The 24990-nt window shown below is 42.6% G+C and overlaps 1 protein-coding gene across 1 annotated transcript in view; it reads right to left on the bottom strand.

The window, feature by feature from the left end:
- The window catches only part of ANKRD29 (ankyrin repeat domain 29), a 38569-nt gene extending 14225 nt beyond the window's left edge, over positions 1–24344 (bottom strand). The window contains exons 1-5 of the mRNA XM_060243906.1: positions 23912–24344; positions 17027–17137; positions 15437–15535; positions 11876–11974; positions 5637–5735 (exon numbers count right to left, since the gene is read on the bottom strand). Coding sequence (XP_060099889.1) covers positions 5637–5735; positions 11876–11974; positions 15437–15535; positions 17027–17137; positions 23912–23932 — 429 coding nt within the window. The 5' untranslated portion in view covers positions 23933–24344. The remainder of the gene's footprint in view (positions 1–5636; positions 5736–11875; positions 11975–15436; positions 15536–17026; positions 17138–23911) is intronic.
- Positions 24345–24990: the final 646 nt, after the last annotated feature.

The raw sequence follows: 24990 nt of genomic DNA, 5'->3' as shown, positions 1-24990 counted from the left end.
CTGATCCCTAACTTGCCAACTGATCCCTAGTTGCCAACTCTAGGTTCCCTCTCATGGATTGCTGCCTTGACATGGTGAGAGGGCTTGCGCAGTTCAGTGAGGCTGTGGGCTAAGCCATGCAGGGCCACCCAAGATGGACAGGCCACAGCTGAGAACCCAGACAAAATGTGATCCACTGGAGAAGGAAATGGCAAGCCACTCCAGTATCCTTGCCAAGAAAACCCCATGGACAGTAACAAAAGGCTAAAAGATATGGTACTAGAAGATGAGCCCCTCAGGTCAGAAGGTGCCCAATATGCTACTAGGAAAGAGTGGAGGACAAGTCCAAGTAACCACAGAAAGAGTGAAGCAGATGGGCCAAAGCCAAAACGACGCTCAGCTGTGGATGTGTCTGATGGTGAAAGGAAAGTCCAATGCTGCAAAGAACAATACTGCATTGGAACGTGGAATGTAAGATCTATGAATCAAGGTAAGCTGGATGTAGTCAAACAAGAGATGGCAAGACTGAACATTGACACCTTGGGAATCAGTGAACTAAAATGGATGGGAATGGGTGAATTTAACTCAGAGGATCACTGCATCTTTTATTGTGGGCAAGAGTCCTGTAGAAGAAATGGTGTGGCCTTTATAGTAAACAAGAGAGTGAGGAAGGCAGTAATGAGATACAATCTCAAAAATGACAGAATGATCTCAGTCCGTATCCAAGGCAAACCATTCAATATCACAGTAATCCAAGTCTATGCCCCAACCACTGATGCAGAAGAGGCTGAAGTGGACCAGTTCTATGAAGATCTACAACACCTTCTAGAATTAACACCAAAAAAAGATGTCCTCCTCATCATAGGGGACTGGAATGCCAAAGTAGGAAGTCAAAAGATAACCAGAACAACTGACAAGCTTGGCCTTGGAGAACAAAATGAAGCCAGACAAAGGCTAATAGAGTTCTGTCAAGAGAACAAACTGGTCATAGCAAACACTCTCTTCCAACAACCTAAAAGGTGATTCACCTGATGGGCAACACAGAAATCAGATTGATTATATACTCTGCAGTCAATGTACTTCCTGTTTGAATATACAGTGGAGATGAAAAATAGGTTTAAGGAACTAGAGTTGATAGACAGAGTGCATGAAGAACTATGGACGGAGGTTCGTGACATTGTACAGAAGGCAGCAATCGGCACCATCCCAAAGAAAAAGAAATGCAAGAAAGCAAAGTGGCTGTCTGATGAGGCTTTACAAATAGCTGAGGAAAGAAGGAAAGCAAAAGGCAAAGGTGAAAAAGAAAAATTCAAACAACTGAATGCAGATTTTCAGAGAACAGCAAGGAGAGATAAGGAGGCCTTCCTGAAGGAACAATGCAAAACAATAGAGGAAAATAATAGAATGGGAAGGACAAGAGATCTCTTCAAGAAAATTGGAGAAATCAAGGGAACGTTCAGTGCAAAGATGACCATGATAAAGGACAAAAATGGTAGGGACCTAACAGAAGCAGAAGAGATCAGGAAGAGGTGGCAAGAATACACAAAAGAATTATACAAGAAGGATCTCAATGTCCTTGACAACAATGACAGTGAAATTGCTGACCTTGAACCAGACATCCTGGAATGTGAAGTCAAATGTGCCTTAGAAAGCATTACTAACAACAAAGCAAGCAGAGATGATGGTATCCCAGTTGAGCTATTCAAAGTCCTAAAAGATGATGCTGTTAAAGTGATGCACACGTTATGTCAACAAATTTGAAAAACACAACAGTGGCCACAGGATTGGAAAAGGTCAGTTTATATTCCAATCCCAAAGAAGAGTAATGCCAAGGAATGTTCAAACTATTGCACCATTGCACTCATTTCACATGCCAGCAAGGTCATGTTAAAGATCCTACAAGCTAGATTTCAGCAGTATGTAGATCGGGAACTACCAGAAGTTCAAGCTGGGTTTCAGAGAGGTAGAGGAACTAGAGATCAAATTGCCAACATTTGCTGGATAATGGAGAAAGCACAGGAGTATCAGAAAAACATCCAATTCTGTTTCATTGACTACGCTAAAGCCTTTGATTGTGTGGATCACAACAAACTGCGGCAAGTCCTTAAAGAGATGGGAGTACCAAACCATCTCACATGTCCTGAGGAATCTGTATAAGGGTCAAGAAGCAACTGTCAGAATGGGATATGGAACAACTGATTGGTTTAGAATAGGAAAAGGAGTTCGACAAAGATGTATATTGTCACCCTGCTGATTTAATTTATATGCAGAGTACATCATGTGGAATGCTGGCCTGGATGAAGCAGAAGCCGGAATTAAGATCGCTGGGAAAAACATCAACAACCTCAGATATGCAGATGATGCCACTCTAATGACAGAAAGTGAGGTGGACCTAAAGAACCTCTTGTTGAGGGTGAAAGAGGAGAGCACACAAGTAGGCTTGAAACGCAACATAAGAAAAACTAAGATCGTAGCATCTGGCCCCATCACACCTTGGCAAATAGAAGTAGTGACAGACTTCACATTTCTGGGATTCAAGATCACTGCAGATGGTGACTCTAGCCATGAAATTAAAAGACATTTGCTCCTTGGGAGGACAGCTATGGCGAACCTGGGCAGTATAATAAAAAGTAGAGACATCACCCTGCCAACAAAAGTCCGTATAGTCAAAGCGATGGTATTCCCAGTAGTCATGTATGGCTGTGAGAGCTGTACCATAAGGAAGGCTGAGTGCAGAAGAATAGAAGCTTTTGAGATGTGGTGCTGGAGAAGAATCTTGAGAGTCCCTTGGACTGCAAGAAGATCAAATCTGTCAGTCCTAAGGGAAATCAACCCAGACTGTTCCCTGGAAGGTCAGATGCTGAAGCTGAAGCTCCAGTACTTTGGCCACCAAATGAGAAGGGAGCACTTACTGGAGAAGATCCTGATGCTGGGAAAGACAGAAGGCAAAAGAAGAAGGGGACGGCAAAAGATGAGATGGCTGGACAGCATTACTCATGTGACTAACACAAATTTGAGCAGACTTCAGAGGATGGTGGAAGACAGGAGGGCCTGGCGTGACTTTGTCCATGGGGTTGCAAAGAGTCAGACTCGACTGTGCAACTGAACAACAACAACAACAACCTCTAGGTTGGGAAATTCCTGGAGATTTGGTGGGTGGGGTCTGGAGAGGGTGAGTTTGAGAAAGGGTGGGACCTCAGCCAGGTACCATGCCATAGAATCCATTCTCAAAGTTAGTCATTTTTGCCTGGAAAACCATTGTTGCCAATCTCCAGGTGATGGCTGTGTCATTATACCCTGCTGAGGTTGCTTGCTTCCTGCTTTTGTCCCCATTGTGGAAAAAGACTGTACTTTTACTAGGTAGATGCTGCAGGGAGGGGGGAGAAGATGGAAAATTTCCCTACAGAAAATACCTGCCTTGAGGTGCTGACTCTATAACACAACCATGCCGCCGCCCCACCCCCAAATCATGCCACAAGCTCACGCTGATGCTAAACACCGCAAGGCTGGATATGACAGAAAAAACTGGCAACACTGCACTGCAAACAAAAGGAATGATGTCCTTCATTGTCTGTGTGACCATCGTCATGCTCCCCCTGCACAACCCCCCCCCCTGCAATTATTCTTCCTTCTCGGCATTCTGGACCTGTTTCAGGACTTTGAGCCACCACAGACATGGGGACACACACACATACACACATATGCGAGGGGGGAGGGAGTGGAAAGCAGGTGTCTGTTTCAGCTGCAAGGGTGAGGAGCAGTGTTCCCTCTAAGCTGAGTTAGCATGAGCTAGCTCACAGATTTTTAGTCTCCACCTCACACCTTTTTGTTGTCTTAGCTCAGGAAAAATTGCCCCAGAGCACAATAATTTATGCAGTAGCTTACAACTTTAATGCCAGTAGCTCACAAAGTAGAATTTTTGCTCACAAGACTCTGAAGCTTAGAGGGAATGTTGGTGAGGAGGTGAGTGAAAGCCAAGGCTGAGGGGGGGCCTCAGGGTGGGGTCTGCCAGACCCAGGTTTTTGCTGTGGAAGCTGACTGGGTGATTTCGGGCCAGTCACAGACTTTCAATCTAACCTAATTTATAAGGTTGTACAGATCAAAGCAGGACAAGGAAAATGATGTAAGCTCCTTTGGTCTTCCGCCCCCCACCAGTGTGAAGAAAGATTGTCCTTTTCGTACGTAGAAACTGCAGGGAGGAGGAAGGCAATGGAAAGCTGAAAAAGGGAAGGACATACAGTTGCCAACTCCAGGTTAGGAAATTCCTGGAGATTTAAGGGGCGGAGTTTGAAGAGGGACGAGAACTCAGACAGATACAATGCCATTTCCTCTTGGGAAACCACTGTTGCCAATCTCCAGGTGAGGACTGGCGATCATTCAGAATTACAACTGCTCTCCAGATGACAGACATCAGCTCTCCTTCAGGTGTGTGGGGGAAGTGCATGCCTTTACTTGGGTGGGTGGAAGACAGCAGGAGTGTGGGGGGAGGCACTCAACCACAGCCTCTTTCTAGAGCCCGTATTTTTCTTCACAACTGGCCTTATTAGTAGTAATTAATAAAAGACTTCCATCTTTGTATGAAAACAGAGTATATTGTTTTCCCCCTCTTAAGTATTTGCATATCATTGTCATTTTTAATGTAAATTCTTCATCATAAACAGAAGTTCTGAATTAGCTTTGAAAATCAGAAGCTGCACTCGAACCCCATGGCAAACCTATTTGTTCTTGAGAAACATAAAGGAAATGAAACTTACTGTCCTGCTCAGGAACTTTTCTCCTCCTTGTGTGTAAGGCATTGAAAGTTTCCTGCTTCTATACACAGAATCAAGGTACTTCTGTGCCTGCATAGTAATGATTATCTAGGCCCAACGACATGATCTAGGCAATCCAGTGCTTGATTAGAGCTAGATTGCAACCATTTTTATATATTTCAGAATTCTTATTGTGCCTTTCATCAGGTGTGAGTTTGTAAAGCAAAACAACACTGACTGATTTATGCTACTTCTGTGTCATACAGACTGTCTTTTCAAAACCCTGAATGAATCTTAATTTTCAATAAATGTGATGTCATCATTCACAATAAAGGTGGAAGTAGAAACGATCAGAGAAAGACTGTGAGAGCAGATGGAAAAGATAAAGGTATTTTGAACAGATGCTAAAAGAACTGAGAAATAGGAAGAGAAGCACAAACACATGAAGCAGACCAGAAATCTCAAGCAACATAGTATATAGCTTCTCTTTTTTTCTGCCCAGGGGTCTCAGTTATAGAACAATTCTTTCCATAGTGATAGAATAAAAGAAAGAATTTTCCAAGTGTGAGGCAGATTTTCCTATAGAGACATCAGCCACTGCTAGAAGATCTCTGATTTCTTCTCAGAATTCACTTCACTTGTCATTTTTACACTCAGGCAATTTTAGCATCTGTGCCCAACAGCTATTGTATTACACAGACAGCCATTTTATACATTATGTAGACTGAGGCAGAATTCTGCACTGTACCCTTTTTGATAAATGCTCCTCCAATGCAAAGCAAACCTTGCATAGAGTTCTGCTCTCTATTTAGAAAAAGAGTGAACCCTGGAAACACTCCTAAAGCCTTCTACTTTTCAGGGGAAAGGGAGGATCAGAACTATGAATGTAACTCCAAGGCAACTCACGTAAAGCTGATCTTGAATGTTGGCACCATGCTTCAGCAAGGTCTCCACCACTTTCATATGCCCATACTGACAAGCAGCTAGCAGAGCAGTGCCTCCATCCTGAAGGGGGGAAGAAAGCAGACTGGGCACAAGGGAAGAGAAATAAACAAAGGCTGCAGAGAACAGAAAGTCTTAAACATTTCTTAGTATTTGGCTCACAGAGGCTGGAAACAAATCCCTTTTCCCTGTGATGTTTCTCCCAGTTTCCCTTTACCTTAAAATGCTCAGCCTTTTAAAAGAATCTGAACCTTCCTCAGAAATCAGAGCAGAACCCCTGAGTTCTTGTCCACATTCTACTGCTTGTAGGAACCTGTCACTTTTAATTTTCTTCAGTGTTTCCAGTAATGTGAAAAGTTTCTTGGAAGACAGAGCTCTCTTTTCTTTTCACTAGCAGAAATGCACTTTTCAGGGTTGGCAGGCACTATGTCACTCCCAAGGACACAAAAAAGCAGCAAACCCATATCCTCAAATATGCCACTTAGATATAAAGTAGATAGTGAGAATGCAGATAGGAGGTATTAGCTATTCCCTTATTTCCTTCTTGTCTCCCTGCACCATCCCCCATCAAGGGCTTTTCTCCCAGCCGGGCTTACTTTTGGGATGAGAGCCAGAGAGAAAATAGTGATATTGAGCAGCAGACTGTATGCAAATAAACTATGGATGTGTGTGTCTAAATGTGTTAGCTTCCTTTTCCTATAAGCTTCTTTATATCCTGCATTCTATCTGATAAAGGCAGTCTGCATTCTAAAAAGTAAGCCTGATACACTCACATCTACACACATCCTTATTATAAGGACTAATTCTGTGGAATGTTGCAAACCAGAAAAGGTCACACCAATGCCTATTTTAGACAGACACTAAATGCAAGATGGGTGCCCAATTTGCACAGTGCTCCTATCTTGTCGATCTGGTAAACTTACTGAATGGTTGTATCCATTCTGCCATTTCAATACATGTCGCTATGTTAATCTATGAGTACATCTTGCTCTGAGTTTATGCTGCTTTGGAGGATGTCGCTATGTTAATCTATGAGTACATCTTGCTCTGAGTTTATGCTGCTTTGGAGGATAATTGCGTTTTGGCTATTTTATATTTCAAGGATCTCTAGATTTTGTTCTAGTGGTGATCAAGAAATCTAATAATAATAATAATAATAACCATATGGCAGTGCGTGTAGTATAGCCAGGAGAGCCTAAGATTATCTGGCAGCCAGAAGTTTTAGTTCTTTTTAGCACTTGCACCACTAGCTTGTGAGCTAGACTTGATTTTAAGGCAAGAGATGTTTCAGAGGTGGTTTGCAACTGCCTGCCTCTGTGTCATGCCCCTGGTATTCCTGGAAGCCGCCCATCCAAATACTAGCCAAGGCCATCTGTGCTTAGCTTCCAAGATCTAACAAAATCAGGCTAGCCTTGGCTATCCAGGTAGGGCTAATAAATCCTATAGCAGTCAATCCTATTGGTCATTCATATTAAAAAAAGCATCCCATTACCAAAATCACAAATTTGTAATTTGTTCATATCATCTAGTGCTTCCTAATAATGACATTGTGGAAAATGGTAAACATCTTTTCCACATTTGCTTCTATGAATGGCCAAGTATTTTAAAGTATCTTCAGCACGTCTCCAAATAGCCCCAATAAGCAAGCAGCTGTAATCTTTCCCCATTTGTATCAATTTACCCAAATTACACTGGTTATTTATTGTGAGCAGGGAAGGGCAACATGTGGGGCAGAGAGGCAAGCATAAAATCTTTCTAGAGTCTGTGAACTACCAGTGTTACATTTTCTAATGTAAAAATTCTTATTTGCACATAGGAGGGTGCAAGCACCTGCCTTAAAAGGACTTAGTATCATAGAATAATAGAGTTGGAAGGGAGCTCCAGGGTCATCCAGTCCAACCCCTACACAATGCAGGAAATTCACAAATACTTCCCCCTAAATTCACAGGACCTGCATTACTGTCAGATGGCCATCTAGCCTCTGTTTAAAAACCTCCAAGGAAGGAGAGTATTTTGTGAGTACCCTCAATGACAGACAGAAAGCACCCAGTTTCACGCACATAGAAGCCCGCCTGAAAGCCACCAGGGAAAGGGCTTTCTCCGTTATGGCCCCCGTATGGTGGAATCAGCTGCCGGAAGAGGTGAGGGCCCTGCGGGACTTAGCGCAGTTCCGCAGGGCCTGTAAGACGACCCTCTTCCGGCTAGCCTATACCTAGCCTACATTTAGCTAGGATAACAACCGGAGGAAACTGGCCAGCCATCTGTTCACAGGAAACTGAATTACTTTGTTTTAATGTTTTAACTGCTTAAATTATTAAATTGTTTTACATTTGAAATTGTTTACTTTTAAGTTTGATTAACTGTTGGAAGCCGCCCTGAGCCATCCGTGGGAAGGGCGGGATATAAATCCCAAATAAATAAATAAATAAATAAATAAACATATAATGGCCAAGGGGAAGAGGATGAAACAGGTAGCCATTAAATGTTGACAGTCTTTGAAATAATCCCTACTGAACCTAAGCTTGAGCAGCCAGAGCTGGAATGAACATATTCATTTTATCCTTACCCTCACCTCCCTCCGTCATAGTGTCCCTTGGGTTACGTAAATTTTCATTGTAAACACCTAGGGACAGAGAATTGTCTTCTTCTGTTCTGTACATGCTCAACAGATGGCGCTGTAGAAATTATGTATATGGTGACAATAATGTAGGCATTGCCTTGTCCTCATTTAACAGGTAACAGGTTAGGCAGCCTTTAATATGCAAGGTTCTCCACATTGCTCATCGTTTTCTCTGCCCTTTCTTTGTGAGGTTCCGAATCTTTTAATTTTGGAACCATTTTGACTACATCTGTAGGGAATTAGCTGAGGCAGCACTGTTGTTGTTGGCACACACTGGTGGAAATTCTGAGAAACAAATCCAGTACTAGCAGAATTGCACGACAGCAAATCCAAACAGAGAAATTTGCATAATGACTGTAGAGTTACCAAGAAATAGTCATGCTGGCAACCGTGTACATCAGATCTTTTCAGCCAGAAAGCAGAGGCAGAAATTGTACCATCGATCCTGAGCATTTAGAACAGATGAAACTGTGCTATGGATAGTAACCCTTTCATGCCAAAAAACCATGGCTCTCAGCCACTACACAATGCTTTTACAAACTGACCTACAATTACAGTGTAATATATTAAAGTCTGAAAAGCAGTGTAGCACTTGGATTCTGTGGCATGCCAACATGCTCTCTTTTATTCAATATGGCAGACTTCAAGCATCTTTATACCAGGACAGAAAGCATCAAAAAGAGAGTACTTTCTAATCCTTACTTAAATCTTTTTTGGCCTTCCTATTCAAAGTGTAAAAGAGGAATGTCTGCATTTCCTCTATATGAAGTTGAGCCAATTCCACATTTACACATCACCCTAGAAGTCCAAAAAAAGACAAGCACGATTTGGCACTTGCAGTGACATGCAAAGCCATTGTAAGGTGTTTTGTTTTGTTTTGTTTTGCAGTGTGGCCAGAAAACCATGTGATGGCTGGCATCAATCAGCTGCTTCTGAGAACCAAGCACTTGTACACAGCAAGATTTCTTTGCAGTTGGCTCTCTAGAATTTCACATACTTTGTTGAAGCCTAGGACAGTCACAAAGGTGGTAGGGTTCAGGACTGAGAGCAATCTGTGCTGGAGAAGTACATCTGCCCACATCAGTCTGTTGTGTCAGGTAAGACAGTGCCCCTCCACCTAGGTGTACAATGGAAGTATCAGGGACCAGCTTCACAGAGATTTAATGAAGACAAGCCACATACTGATTGCATAGCAAGTATGGTAATAGCAGTAGCCCAAGTAGTTCAGCATTGTCTTGTAAACCAGTTTAGAAAGGTGCTGTCCCTAAGGACGCAGCACGCAGAATGTATCCTATAATTCTAATGGCTGGAGCTGATACTATAGTTCAGGGGAAAATATAGTCAGCTTCTCTTCTTCAACACTCTCAGGATCAAAATAGATGAGATACTGGGGGGATCTGTGACCTGTATTTAATGAAATACATTTCAGGCATGCATGGGACTGATTCAGATTAAAGTTATGCAGAAACAGGGCTGAAGCTTTCCTGCACTGAAAAGTTTTACTTACTGACTACCCTGCCCAGGATGGTTGCCTATCTTTTTTCCCCTTTCCAAAAAGAACCACAGGTGTGTGTGTAAGGGAGGCGGGAATTGGCAAAATTGTGCAGAGTCAGAAGGATGAAATCCCTCTACCCTTCCCACAAGGCCACAAACCAAGAGTTAACCTTCAAAAGTCGCAGACAGATCTGTGAACTCTGTCTTGTCTAATGTAATCCTAGATCAGATGTGTATATTTTTAAGGTTCATTTTCTTGTATTTAGTGAAACTGAAAGTGAAGAAATGCTGAGTGAAAAATAACCCTTAACCACAAGGAAGCTGCCGTCCAGCTGGTGCAGGATTACCAACCACTAACATAACAGCAGCTTACATTTCCATACTGTTGCAGAAATTCATTCATATAGGCTCGGCATGAAACAATTATGCCAGATGCACTGCAAATGAAAAGATTCCTTCACACGAATCTTTGCCAAACCTGACACCAACTGAATTAAGAGAAAGATCTTACAAGAGATAATTACCAGTGGTATTTAACACCACATAAATTGAGTTGCAGCCTATCCTATTTTGGATATTTATTGGTGGTGTTAAGATTTCAAATGCAGATTTTATTCATGTATTTTGGTACTGTTCCAAAGTAAGAGCTTTTAGCAAAAGATAGTGTAATTAATTAAGGCTATGGCTAGATATGGTCTCCCAACTGATTCTAAGGCAGTCCTTTTGAGATAACTAAAGGGCAAAGCAGAAGAAACAGATGAAAAGATGTGTTTGAATGTAACCTCTGTTTTCCAAATGTGTATTGTTTTCACTGTAAGCAAGTTCATGCACCAATACCAGCAGAATTATTTAAAGGAGTTTGGGAGATTGTTTTAATGTCAAAGTAGCATACCACAGGAAGTTAAGAAACTCCTGAATGAATGAATGTATTGAGAAATCAGAGCTTTTTATTATGTTTTTGAATCTACAATATCAAGACATGGGCTTTTTGTTTGGTAGAAAAAGCCCAGAAAGAACTCATTTGCATATTAGGTCACACTCCCTGATGTCACCATTGTTTCACTGTACATGGCTTTTTTTGTAGAAAAAGCCCAGAAGGAATTCATTTGCACACTTGACACCTAGCCAGCCGGAACTACGTTCCTGTGCATTCCTGCTCAAAAAAAGCCCTGATCAAGACAAGATACAACCTAATCCATTTTCAATCTCATCTAACTAGCTGACTGGATTAATGTATCCCCAAGAGATCCCCAAGATGGTTGCCATGGCTGCCAAGATACCCACAAATGTGCTTCCTGTTGCCCACCTGCCTGGGGTCAAAAACATCTTTCCCTCAAAGCCAATCCTGGCTCTCCTGAACTTCACTTGAAGTGTTTCAAAAGACTTTTGGATCTGCAAGTACTACCCATTTGGAAATGGCTGCCCAGAAGGATGTCTGGCTTTTACCCCCACCCTTTTCTGTAATTTCCTTCTATAGCAGTCATTTTGCAGAGGTGTCCATTAACATTTCTCAAAATTCCAAAAGTGTCCACAGACTCAACAAGGTTGGGAAAACCCTCTTATATAGAGTTGTTGTTAACTGTCAGTATATTACATATTTTTTTTAAAAAAGAAAGATTTCTGAAATGTCTGGATGATACCAGCTGACAATCTTATGAGTTATTTATCCTAGCAGGTATAAAGGTGTACAAGAAATGAGAACCTCTTGTTAAAAATCCAGTTGCCAGAGCACATGCAGTAGTAATTCCATACTCTTACACTCTGACATCTAAGTGGAGAATCTTGTCTGTGCTTTTGGCTTTCACATGACTGAACAGAATAAATAGGACAATCAATCTGGTCAGCTTTCATTCTGCCCTTTCAAAATGCAAGAGTACAAAGTGTAAGAAAATTAAGGAACACTCATGCAATGAAAAACAAGCAATAAAAGCCAGGCCTGGATCAATGTTCTGCCAGAGAAATGCATGGCAAGAAGGGGAAATTATTTCATGGGCCTCTTGCTTGCTTCCCTGTCCAAGTTTCTGATCAGCAGAAAACAGCAGCCTTTCCTTCCTGCCTAAATCCACCAAAGCCAAACATAATCTCTTACTTGGGTTTTAAACTCTGTGGAGGCTCCATATTCCAACAGAAACTTCACAGCATCGTTGTGACCTTGTTGGGCAGCGAAGAACAGGGCAGTGGCACCAGACTGGAAAAAACAGGCATGAGGCTTGTATTATTATCCATGTTGCATGTGATTTCATTTGAATTAAGCACAAACTGCATTTATACTTTAAACAGAAAGTCCAGGGCCACCTGAGGTCTTAGGTACACTCAAAGTCTCAGCTATAGCAGGAGATAATCTTGAAGAAGAGCACAGAGAATCTCACTTACAGAATTACCAGCTTTTCCTTCTAGTAAAGTTCCTATTCATTTAAAAATTAGCAGATCCACTGCTCAATGAACAGATAGACAACTCTAAGGAAAAATGAAAGTGTTACATGTCTATATCATTCCAATTCTGGTACATGAGCTGTAGAACCATGTACTGAAGCTAATACATTTCTGTCACGTAGCTGTGAAAGGAGAGGGTGATGGAATGCACCTTGTAAGTTGTGTAAGGCCTTGTTGAACATCATGACAGACACCATACAGTCTTCATTCAGGCTTTACTGTATATTCCTGTTTTGGTGAATGTAAACCATTATCCAAATTCTGTTAACAAAGAAGATTTGAATAGGAACGTCTATGGGTGAGAATAGAGAACCATTAATGAGCTGGTAACTTACAAATGTGCACATGTTACCACGTGCTAAGCCAGTCATCTTTACTCAAATAGAATGTGTTCATGGAGATGTACAACAATGTCTTTCTAATTTTATAAGTACACTCATGGTTGCGCTAGCTTTATTCTCTTAAGTCTCTTTATCAGATACTTAAATACATGGAAATAATGCAACTATTTACATATATTAAGTGTTTTGCTGGACAAAAGCCTCATAGCAGACATTCCAGTCTACTTGAATTCACACAAAAATACCCATTTGTCTGCTGTTAGATCTGGTGATGTGATTTGTAGATGTTGACATAAGGACTGATATCCTAATTCCACTCATCAAGATCAGTTGGACTGTACCCTTTCCTGAGGGGATTTATGTACAATAATTCATGCCTGAGTCATGTCCCCTTGACCATGGCACTCTTTTGCACAAGGCTGCTTTCAAGTAGCAACAACTGGTACAGAACACAGCCATTTGACTGCTATGTGCACTATCTAAGCAGACAAATCTATACTAATTTTTCTGCTGACTTCAGAAGTTGCCTGTTTGTTTAGGGGTTTAAAGGGAAAACTCCAACTTTTGAATTAACATGGAAACAGACAAAGAAATTAAAGGAAATTAAAGGATCATCTACTCCTTTGCTGAACATGAAGAACTGCCTTGGTGGTACTGTATGCCATTTCCAGCAGAAGTCTATTGGAGAGTACATCAGATAGGGTCTCTTCAACAGTGGGGAAAAGATTATCTCCCTAAAAAATACCTTTTGTGCCTTCCCTGACAGCATTTTGCCATCAGTTAAAAATTATTCTCATCAAGAAAGCTTCTAGATTCCCCATTTAAATGGCACCTGATGGATCTTTTGATTTTTTACTCCTCTGCTTCTATTGCTATTAGATAAAAGCTTCAGAAGAGTCCTACTGGACCAGCTCAAGATCCACTGAGTCCAGCATCCTGTTTTCCTCAGTGGAAAATGAGATGCACTAGAAGAACAAAAGATGGGGACAAAAGCCAGTACCTCCACCTGTTGCTGCCCCTCATCAACTGGTATTGAGAAGTTTAGAGCCTCAGAACATGAAAGGTCCATTTAGGATGGCTAATATCACTTGATGGGCCTAATCACATTTCAACCCGTCTATGACATATTTGCTGATATACTTGTTTTGTTCTTGCCAGTTTTGTTATTTGTTTAAAAATTCTTTTCTTTTTAACTGCCCTGGTGGCTTAATGTCTGCTGTTCCACTGTAAAAGATACAAAAATCCTACTGGGGGAAAATTCAGCAACCTTATAAATAATTAACATTCCCTTTAGGTTCAAAGAACAAAAAGCCCTCCCATATTGGCAACTGCAATTGTGCATATGAAATAGAGAATGCCATATCCTGCATCCTGTAGTCCAGGGGTGGCCAATGGTAGCTCTCCAGATTTTTTTTGCCAACAACTCCCATCAGTTGTAGGCAAAAAACATCTGGAGAGCTACCGTTGGCCACCCTTGCTGTAGTCCCTTTATAGCTAAAAGGCCACCATGAAAGAGGATGGTTAAGATGCACCATCACTGGGGAATATTTATCTTTGACTGAGTCAGACTAACTCTCAGCATGATTACTGTTGCCTTCTCTTTGTAGTTTTATGGCAATATTTAAGAGCAAGACATTGCTATTCTGGTTGCAGTAACCAAGAAAGCTCAGAATATCAGTGTCATCATTCCCATTCATTATTGTTTTCTGTCATCAGTTAAAAATACAGTGACCTCCAGAAAACTGCTTGGTCAGAAACCAAGGCTGCCAACACCTTGCGCAGCAATTTCCTCAACCAGTGTTGAGTTCAGTGATTCTGTGACCCTGAGCAAAAGGCCAAGATGGGGCCCGAGAATCAATGCCCATAGCCAAGCAAGGAATGCCCCTTGGTCTGTGCAAGGCAGGCAAGTGTCACTGTCCATCTGCCTGTCTAAGCCCCAGCCAAAGCAGGCAGGAGTGGCAGCAACTGCAGGTGCCTCCTCTTCATTGTGGGGCCTGAGGCAAGTGCCCTGGTTGGCCATTAGTTAAGAGCAGACTTGCCAACAGGTGTCCAGTACAGGTATACAGAAACACCACCGGATTCAGGACCAGACCCTCCACTTCTGCTGTGAGAGACATAGCTCCCAGCAGCCTCACTATACAGAAGCATGGCAGCCTTCTGGACAACAACACAGGCCCTTACTTAGCACCACAACTCCAGGTGCAGGCAGAAGAACCAGCTGGGGCCCAACACTGAAGCAGCCCAAAGAGGATAGCAGCCTTCACAGCCAGACTAGAAGCCAGGGTGGGGCCAGAGGCCTGCACAAAGACAAGCCACAGCAGAAGTCAGGTTGGGCCAGAGAAGTCTGCTACTGGGCAAGTAAGCTCAACAACAGGCCTGAGAGGGCCAGGGAAAATCAGAACTGGGGACTGGTAGCCTACACCCACCAACTCCTGGTATAGCCAGTAGGGCAAGGGAGAGGGCAGCTGGGGAGAAGAGCCATCCAACAGCCCAGTAGGAAGGACGTGGGAGAACAACTCACTGCTTTCCCTCAGAGAGAAGCTGGGAACACCCAGGGTAGGAGTTACTGGGAAAAATCAAGGAGAGAGAGATGCAGCTCTGGTTCTGGGGAAGAAGAAGGAATAAGGCAGCACAGCCCCCTTCCCTTCCCCATTCTGATGCTTGGGGAGACCTGCTGAAGACACTCAGCAAGACAACTGAAGTCAAGCCACCAAAGCTGGAGAGGAAGAGCCTCACGGTTGACAGCCTTGAAATACAGTCACTAAATCCCCACACTATAATAGCAGATCTTGAATGTATGTCTGTGCTTTGAACTGTTAACACTCTGCAACAGTCTCTTTGAGAAATCTGTCCTTAAATGTGGAATTTTACAGTACCTCTCTCTGAAGATTGATATCAGCTCCTTGCAGCACCAGTTCTCGGATGCATTCTTTGTGGCCATAATATGACGCTACCATAAGAGGTGTTGTACCAAGCTGGGGATTAAAAAAATACAATTCAGTACCTGTAAAGTACAAAATTTTAGCCTGAAAAACTGCAGAGTATGCTCAGATGGCCTCCCCGCTGCTAGAGGCTAATTATTGAAATCTCTTTATATGCATCAGAGGGGTTAACTGTATTGGGATGATTAATATAGCAGAGTAATGTTAGCAGTAGTGGATATTTGGTTAATATAGCAGAGTTTTGCCAAGTCATAGAAGCATGATACTGAGTGCAGTAAATAAATCTCCCAATAAGTATATAACAAAAGGTAAAAACTTATTTATTCAGTTCACATTCAGGATAAAGTCAAAAGGAAAGAGAGAAGCCTAATCTAAAGATTATTTTCCCTATCACAAATGCCCAGCTAATCTGGCATCATATGTATGGGAGTAAGATGGCATTGTTTCTATGGGAGAAACTGGCACACATGTGACTCCATGAGAAGCCATGTGAAGAATGGGAAAAACAAGTGACACAAAGAGAGAGGAGGGGTCAGAGGGCAGCTCCCAGGTTAAGACAAAGAGAGGCATCCCATTCAAGGAGATAACACCTATACACACTTAGGGGGATGCAGTGCCCCCCTCCAATGTCCAGGCATACTGAGTCACTCATTCCAACAAGCAGATGTGGTTCTCAAGTTATTGTATTAGCTAATTACACCCACAACTCATATTAACATGCCCTGACCTTGTGATCTCGTCAGATCTCAGAAGCTAAGCAGGGTTGGCACTTGTGGGTATTTGTATGGGAGACCAGCAAGAAATATGAGGATCATGACGCAGAGGCAGGCAATGGCAAACCACCTCTGAACATCTCTTGCCTTGAAAACTCCACAAGGTCTCCACACATCAACTGTGATTTGATGGCAAAAAACACAAAAACAAAACTCTCCATTTAGGATAATGCTGTTAATTTACAAAATATTGCTCCAAAGTAACAAAGACTTTGAAAACTTACTTTTAAGTATACAACAAAGTACAGAAATTAATGTGTATTCAAGCTGGTTCTTTCTCTGCAAAATAAGGCCACACTAGATAGCATACAGGGCACTTCTGAACAGCATATAGGGCGCTTTTAAGCCTGCTGACTTCAGTAGACCCAGAAGGGTGTGTAACTCTGCTTAGGATGGCACTGTCATAATAGGATCTATCCACACAAGTTTTTAAAAAGGAAAAGTAGCTGAGGAAAGGGATGGATTATGGCCACAGACCATGACCTTTTCAGATACAACTCATCCCTTCATGGACCTTATCTGCATACAGGTATCATATGCAAAGTGTTTATATTCGAAAAAATTGCAGGAAAAAGATTAAAAATTACACCTCCTTCAGTGCCGTGGTCTTGATCCAAACTGAGACACTACACAACTTCCTTTAGCTATGGGAAAAACCTGCAGGATTTCCAGTCACAAATTACTCAGCAATTCATCCAGTTTGACCCACAGTTGCAAAGTCAGGCTCCTGCCATTCATCCAGGGTTCTTACACTGTCTTTGCAGTCTACATCCACACGTCCACTGTTCAGCAGCAGCTGAAGAAGAGCCAGGTTTCCCTTCCTTGCAGCCCAAAATGCTGCATTTGCAAGTGGCGTCTCCTTCTATTAAAACAAAATAAAACCAAAATAAAATCAGTTTCACATTATTATTATGTACAAACAAGTAAAGATTCAGGAAACATTACCAATAATGTTTTTCTGGCAAACATTATTTTGTTCTTAATAAAATAATCTTTTTCTGGCAAACATCTTTTGTTCTTAATAAAATACAGAGCCATCCTTTTTTGACAATTGGCAGTGATGCAAGCATAGTGCTTTGCCGATCTGTGACCTGCTTCAGTTTTTGCTCTAGGTCCCACAGGAGAGAATACACATTAACACATCAGAGGTCTGCGGGATCAGACCACTGAAACACAATTCCTACTTTTCATCTTCATTAGGAATGACAACTTCGTTACTCACTCTGCTCAACAACCACCTGGCATGCAAACATTTAGAAAGTGATTCTTTAACTCAGTGCTTTATTTCTATGCCAGGAACAGTTTTCACTGGCTGCATGGTCTATGTGAAAGACTGTAAAGGATAGTGAAGAACTCTAGGTTTCATGTAAATAAGGGCTAAGATAACTTATAATCCTCTGTGATGTGGGCCTTGTACAGTCACTTATCAGTCAAAGAAACCACATAAGTTTCTATTCCTTCCTCTCTTTGTATTGTTCAGTCAGGAAATCCTCATTTAAAAAAAGCAATGTAAATTTAAGGTGCTCATCAACCCATTAACACTAACAAGGAAGCAAATGGCTTCATATATTCTTCTCTGACAGTAGGCTGATTGCACTAAGCTGGTTGTTGACGGAATCTATGTATATCGAACAAAATCACACTGCCTGATTTAAAACAATGATTTCCTTACCACTAGGGCTAGATCCTCCACTCACTGATGCAATTAGTACAACACTTAAAAATAATCATTAATAGCGAGTGGATAATTCAAAATAAAAATACTTAATATTTTCTGCAAGAGATAAATATGACATTGTTAAGATATAGCAGTGATAGAAAGATGAAAGTATTTTTAAAAGTTGTGATTTATAAGTGTGATATGCAGAAATCAAAATTATTTCAGTTAGAATTAATCCCACTGTAAAAAGAGTGTGAATAGCTACAGTATTCCCCTTTGCAGGTAAGTAGGATAAATATTCATCAAAACGAGGGTAGCCACCTAAATCAGGATCAGTGCAGAAAGAGCAGGACAGGTGTTTAGTCCCTATAACAGCGCGCCTCGCGGTCTCACTGGATCGCTTCTATATGCGGCTTATGGCTACCCCAGCCCTTCTTCCGCCTCAGTTCTTCCTTTTGAATTTTACCTCACGACTATGAAACGCAAGGGGTGGGTGTAATATGGATTTCTCACTACTAGTCTCTTCGGGGGTTTTGTTTTGCTTTCAGATGAATATAAACTCAGTTTGTAGGGGACCACAGCAGCTTTGATAGCTTTCCCAATATACTGGCACCAGAGAACTTTAAAGTAAACCACAGAAATTTATTAATGTACACACACCGTCTTCAACTGGGGAATGGGAAATATATACATGGGCTATATTGTATCTCAAGCAGTTAACAGTTTCTTTGTAGTTCCGGCTTTGTAATATCAAATTCACTTAGGTCTCTCAGGTTTCACAGATCATACAGCTTTCACTCTCCAACACTATTCTGGGTTGGCCTCTTGGGTATAATGTGCCAAGTCCCTTAAGTCGACTGGTGTCTCTTCTCCCAGCCCTTCAGATTTCTAGACCTACATCTTTCCCTCAACCACCTCTTTAGCTCTTAAGAGAAGTGTCTCTGTGTTTGTGACCTCTCAGGTCTTTTACTGTGACTTTTCTCTAGTCACACACACAGTCCCGTGGCTGTCCTTGTAGAGTGAACAGTGAGCTTTGCTTCTCTCGAAGACTCTCCTCAGCTGCTGTCTCAGCTCCTTCTCAGACCAACTGCTCTCTTCAGCAGTCTCCCTCAGACTCCGTCTGTCACTAACTGCCCTCAGCCGTTAGCTGTCAATCACCTCTGAGAGTTCCGAGCACTCTGGCCCCTACCCTCAGATCAACTGACGTAGGCTCTATGAGTCCTTAGTTTTCTTGTTAACCCGTTAATTACCGTCACAGTCCCATTCAAAGGAAACAACTTTGTTGTACTCCCCCAACTTTTCTGCCAGCTCCCCTGTGGGCCTGCAACTGCCACAGTTAGGAAGTGGCTAGGGTAAACAATGCAATCATACCACCAGGATTTCCTTTCAGCATTAGTTATTTTCTTTCAAATTCAGGTTGTTATTGTACAAATTGGTGTGCTACCCTGATAAATCATTTTCTCACTTCTGTAATATATTTGGATTAATAATGATGATGATGGAGCTCACCATGTTTTGAGTAGTATTGACAGGCACTCCTTGCATTACTGAGCAACAAAAAGCACAATATTCGTGTGACAAGGTTTAGCATCTTCCAGATGAGCACTGAAGACTTACGATGTCTTAGTAATCAACTTAACATTTTGCCACTGCCAGTTCTCGTAAATTTTATTTCTCGTTCTAATCAGATCAGGCACCTGATTAGACTACAACACACCCTGTGTGAGTTAGAAACAAATAAGAGGATGCATGGGGAAGAGGAAATCCCATTCCTCCCTAACTATCCCTTGCCCAGCTTCCTCCCCCTCTGTGGCTTTGCTAAGCCCCCTGCTGCTGCTCCTATCACCACTTACTCTTCCCTTCCCTCATGCTGGACTTGTGCCCTCTCCCTGTCCATCCTCCAGTCTCACCTGACTCCTGCCTGCCTCTCCACTTTCACCACAGCAGCAAAGGGGGGAGGAAGAAGCAGGTTGTTGTGGAAGTCACCCAGCCAGCTCTAGCTTTTTCTTTCAACTCTACTCTGGTAGTCATCACCACCATGTTTTCACATGAGTGCTATAGTGGTTAAAGCATCACAATAGAACTGGGATGATCTAGGTTCAAACTTCTGCTTTCTTTCAGCCTCACCTACCCCACAGGTTTGCTGTGATGATTAAGTGGAGGAATGGATTTCTATCTATGACAAATTGAGTTCCTTGGAAAAAGAATTGAATATAAAGACACTAATAAAATTCATTCAGATTTGGAGTTGCTATCACAATCCAATGTACTTTCCAAACTGTGCTATTGTTGTTTTTTGTTTTGTGTTCTGCATAACAGCTGTCTATGCACTTATACCATTTCCAGAAGTGTTCACCCTGCAATATTTTAAACAGAATTTGAATTTTTCTGCAAACCTGGAGTTTTTCTTGAGTTTGCAAAATCCTAAACCAAGCTGGGCAAGCCCCATTTTGCAAAGATTTTAATTCACATGGAGATCACCATAGTCTGTTAGATATACAGATGCTAAAATTCACCCATTGTAATTTGTTGCTTTGGGTGGAGTAGGATTTGGTGTTTACTAAAGTCTCAAGTTGCCCCACAACACAGAGGATCTTTACCAAAATTTCCTAGTTTGGTATAGTGGTTAAGTGCATGGACTCTTATCTGAGAGATCTGGATTTGATTCCCTACTCCTCCACTTGCAGCTGCTGGAATGACCTTGGGTCAGCCCTAGCTCTCTGCAGAGCTGTCCTTGAAAGGGCAGCTTCTATGAGAGCTCTCTCAGTCCCACCTTCCTTACAGGGTGTCTGTTATGGGGGAGGAAGGTAAAGGAGATTGTAAGCTGCTCTGATTCAGAGTGAAGGGTGGGGTATAAATCCAATATCTTCATATCCTACTTCAGGGGTGGCCAACGGTAGCTTTCCAGATGTTTTTTGCCTACAACTCCCGTCAGCCCCAGCCAGCATGGCCAATGGCTGAGGCTAATGGGAGTTGTAGGCAAAAAACATCTGGAGAGCTACCGCTGGTCACCCCTGTTCTACTTTGCTCTGCAGGTATCTGGGGATGCCAGGTCATAGACTTCAAGTCATCTGGTGGTTTTTTAATAGGTTTCTCTTCTTCTTGCTTTCCTGTCTCCCTCTGACATGTCCTTGCCCAAAAAGCTGATCTAATGCCCGCACCAAATCTTTATTTAGAGAGAAGACACTCTTGGTCAGCCAGACTGATCTATTCAGGCTGGCTAGCTCAGTAATTCTCCTTTCTCTCCATCACCCCACCTTTTATATTGAGAAAGATCTCAGAGTCATCCCAGTTCATTTTGCTTCTGTAACTCATGGGCTTCTGGATTACTCCCACTGTAGGGGCCTGAACTGATACTCAAAGCCATTGTCACAGGTTAATCATCTATAAGGACTGTTTTCCTCACCACAGCTTCAGGTTGCAGCTGGTTTCTTCCAGGACACCACCTGCTTCTTGATGCACTCTCGCCTCACAGTTTTCTGGTCCCAGAGATGGTTCTTCCTGTTTTTCATCATCCCTATTGGCAGGCTTCAAGACAAAGCCTGTTGATTCTCAGCTTCTGATTACAATGCTCTACAGTCCAAGAGTCAGCTGCTCACCAACCTCACAAATATCTTTAATTCCTCCTCCCTCCAACTAGGTACTCTGCAACTGGACTCCTGTCTTTGTATATGGCTTCAGTTGTATTTAAAAACTTTCCAGGCTGTTATACTTGTTTTAAGATAATTTTTAAAGAGATGCTCTATTTGGTGCTAAGACACTAATTCTAATAAGCATGCGGCTCCTATTTTCTCCACTGTAGATCAATTATATCATTCCCCCCCTCCCCAAGAAACATCAGTTTAATCAACACTTCCTGTTCCATGAGTGAAAGAATTTCTGCACACACAAAAGAAGGATTTCCACAGAAGGGCCCTGCCCCCATTAAGCATCCCACACCTTCAGGAGTGGCATTTCTTGAGGGGACAGGAGACCGGCAGCAGAGAGAGGGAATCCTTACCCATGTGACCATTTATTTGGACCCAGCCTCAGTGTCTTTCAAATCTATTTCCGTACAAATATTGGAAGGAAGTAGATTCCTCAAAACCATCACAGACACTGATCTCACATCAGATTCTGAAAAAAACTGTTTCATGTTCAGCCAATTCAGTTTTCTCTTGCTGTCTCTATCTAAATGTAATGCTTCAACTGTTTCTGGCTGTCTCAGTGTTCCTCCCACAAAAGCTAAAGGGCATAACATTCTTAAGGTTGGAGAAAAATTCCAGGCACATCTGTCAAGTATACCAAACAAAAACCACAGTGATGGGTTACTAATTATCATCAAGTCATCCAAACTATAATGCAATAATTAAAAATGCATAACTATAAAAAGGAACATTTTTAAAAAAAACAACAACAGCACAATACAATGCAGAATGAAGACAAAAATGCAATTATTGAACTCTGAATTGGAAATCAATGTCACTTAAAATAAACCAACAAAAATGTATCAACAATAGAATGTAATGCCCACCAGGGAAAGTAGCCCGATTATTTAATCTATCATCTCTTGTGTTCTGATCAACTGTAATCCTTCTTTCTCTTTAAGAAATGAATTCAGCTATTTAAAGTATTCCAATAACCCAGTCTTATCTTAATTCAACCCCCACCCCAAGTTTGCTAACTATAAAACTATACAATATGCTTTTGAACCAAACATAGTGAAAATAAAATAAGTAGTTCTGAACATTTTAGAAACACTGAATCAATTCCAGGTTGAAGATATGAACATACATGAAGCTGCCTTACACTGAGTCATGCCACTGTTCCATCACAATTAGTGCTGTCTACTCAGACTGACTTCAGTTCTTCAGGATCTCAGGCAGAGCTTTCTTTACGTCACCTACTACTACCAGATTCTTTAACTAGGGATGCAGGGAGCAATGTTCCCTTTAAGCTGCAGAGTCTTGTGAGCAAAAATTCTACTTTGTGAGCTACTGGCATTAAAGTTGTGAGCTACTGGCATTGTGAGCTACTACATAAATTAGTGTACTCTGGGGTCATCCTTCCTGAGCTAGGACAAAAATGTGTGAGCTGGAGGCTAAAAATCTGTGAGCTAGCTCACGCTAACTCAGCTTAGAGAAAACACTGGCAGGGAGTGAACCTGGGACTTTCACATGCTGTGCGGATGCTCTGCCATTGAGCCTCAGCCCCTCCTTCAGTGAAGTTAACTGCAAATGGTTAAAATACTCCAGCAACAAGCATCTTTTTTCATTTTCTAAAAGCAACTGGATTTTTGCTGCTCCTTTACTATAAGGTATTTAATTTTTTAAAATCTCACCAGTGATAGGTCCATATCATATTTAATATAATTAGCAACTTCAAGAAGGCCAAAGCCACTACAGGTTGTGCAGTTTGATGAAAACTTTATAATGTGCAAGTAACATCTCATCATTGCTAAATATATTGTGGGAAACTGAGTGTGTGTGAGAGAGATAATAACCAAAATACTCCTAGCAGACTCTTTAAACGCACTCCTCAAACATGCACTCGGCTGTTTACGTCTGCGGTAAAGCATCTCTCAAAACATTTCTCCGCGGTATCAGTGGTCTACGCTACGGCGCCACTGCGCTATGGCAACAATGCTTTTGAGCATGTACAGAGAGTTCTCTACCTCGCCCTTCAGAAATCATAACCAGTCTGCATAGACAAAGGAGAAGGACGTGACGTCCCGCCCCCTCTTGTAAATACAAATGGCCATCCAGTTTAGTTTAAACTAGGAAGCGTTTGGCTCAAACTCGCTACTTTCCGACTCTCGTTGAGTGATTCCACGCCGCCGCCGTTCTGTTTGCTTCCCCGTCCACCCGGTCTTACTTCAGCAGCTGCACTGGTGAGAGGGAAGGCTGAGGCCCGCGACCGCCTCTGCAGTGCTTGCAAAAGGAGGCGCGGGAGGGCTGCCGGAGACCCCAGCCCTAGAGTGGACGGGGAAAGGCTCACCTTGAAAGACATCGTGTCCATCCTCCAAGGCGCTCATGCCGGGGATCCAGAGGGGTGCCGCATTGCTTTCGCCAGCAGCGCTGCCGGGGCCTTCCCCGGCGTTGGCGAAGGACTGATCATTGGCTCGCTTTGCAGAGTGACTGGAGCAGAGCCGCGTCTGGCTGCAGGCAGCAACGCGCCCGAGCCGGCGTCTGGGTAATGGTAGCGGCTGCCAAGCACCCAGAGAGCACACGAGGCCTGCTCTGCTTCGCGACAAGCATGCTTCACTCTCATGCAATTCTCTCTCGGGTTAAGTTACACCGCAAGCTGGAGCTGCTCTGCTGAAGCAGTGCGAAGACTAGAGCTCCGCACGCTCGAGGTCGGCGGCACCAGGGCGTCTTTGCAGCACGAGGGGTCCGGGGCTCCCTAACCGCGCCTCGCTGATCAAAGGGCCTGGGTCGTCTATACGGATTTCTGGAACAGGGCTTGGGACAAGCGTCATTTGGCATGCATGTACCATGGCCGAGGAAGGTTGCACAAACGGATATGATGAACGGCACAAGAACTCTGGCCTCCTTTGCAGCGGGTCATCCTGTCTGTTGGTAGGGTTGCCAACTTTTCGACCAACCATGCAGCTGTGCATCTTGAAAGGCAGACATTAGGGACGGCTAGAAATAATGGTCATGTTGTTTTTCTTGCTGATCGCAAGAATAGGACAGGCAGGTTGGGCCGGTTGTTTTCGGGCCAGTTGGCAGTCCTACTAGTCAGAAATGATACATAAATGTACCCAACACAGACGTAATCTGGAACTGAGAATGGAAAAGTTTCTACAGAGCTTCTTTTTTTTTTTTTAACATAGAGATGGCTCAAAGTTATCCGCTGCAGATCACATGGGAACTTAGAACACAAAAACACAGGATGAACTTCACTGGACAACAGCTCTGCTGCAGTACAAAGACTTTGGAGACCCAGGTTCAAATGCTTTGTGCCATGGACTTGACTGTGGGCCAGTTACTCTCTGCTTCACCTACCTCACAGGCTGGTTGTGAGGGAAAAAAACGAGGGAGAGCCAGATAAAATGTTTTGAGCTCCTTGGGAAA

The sequence above is a fragment of the Heteronotia binoei genome, chromosome 7 (assembly GCF_032191835.1).
Source record: "Heteronotia binoei isolate CCM8104 ecotype False Entrance Well chromosome 7, APGP_CSIRO_Hbin_v1, whole genome shotgun sequence".
NCBI classification, from domain to species: Eukaryota; Metazoa; Chordata; class Lepidosauria; order Squamata; family Gekkonidae; genus Heteronotia; species Heteronotia binoei.
This window is presented reverse-complemented; position numbering and strand designations above follow the sequence as displayed.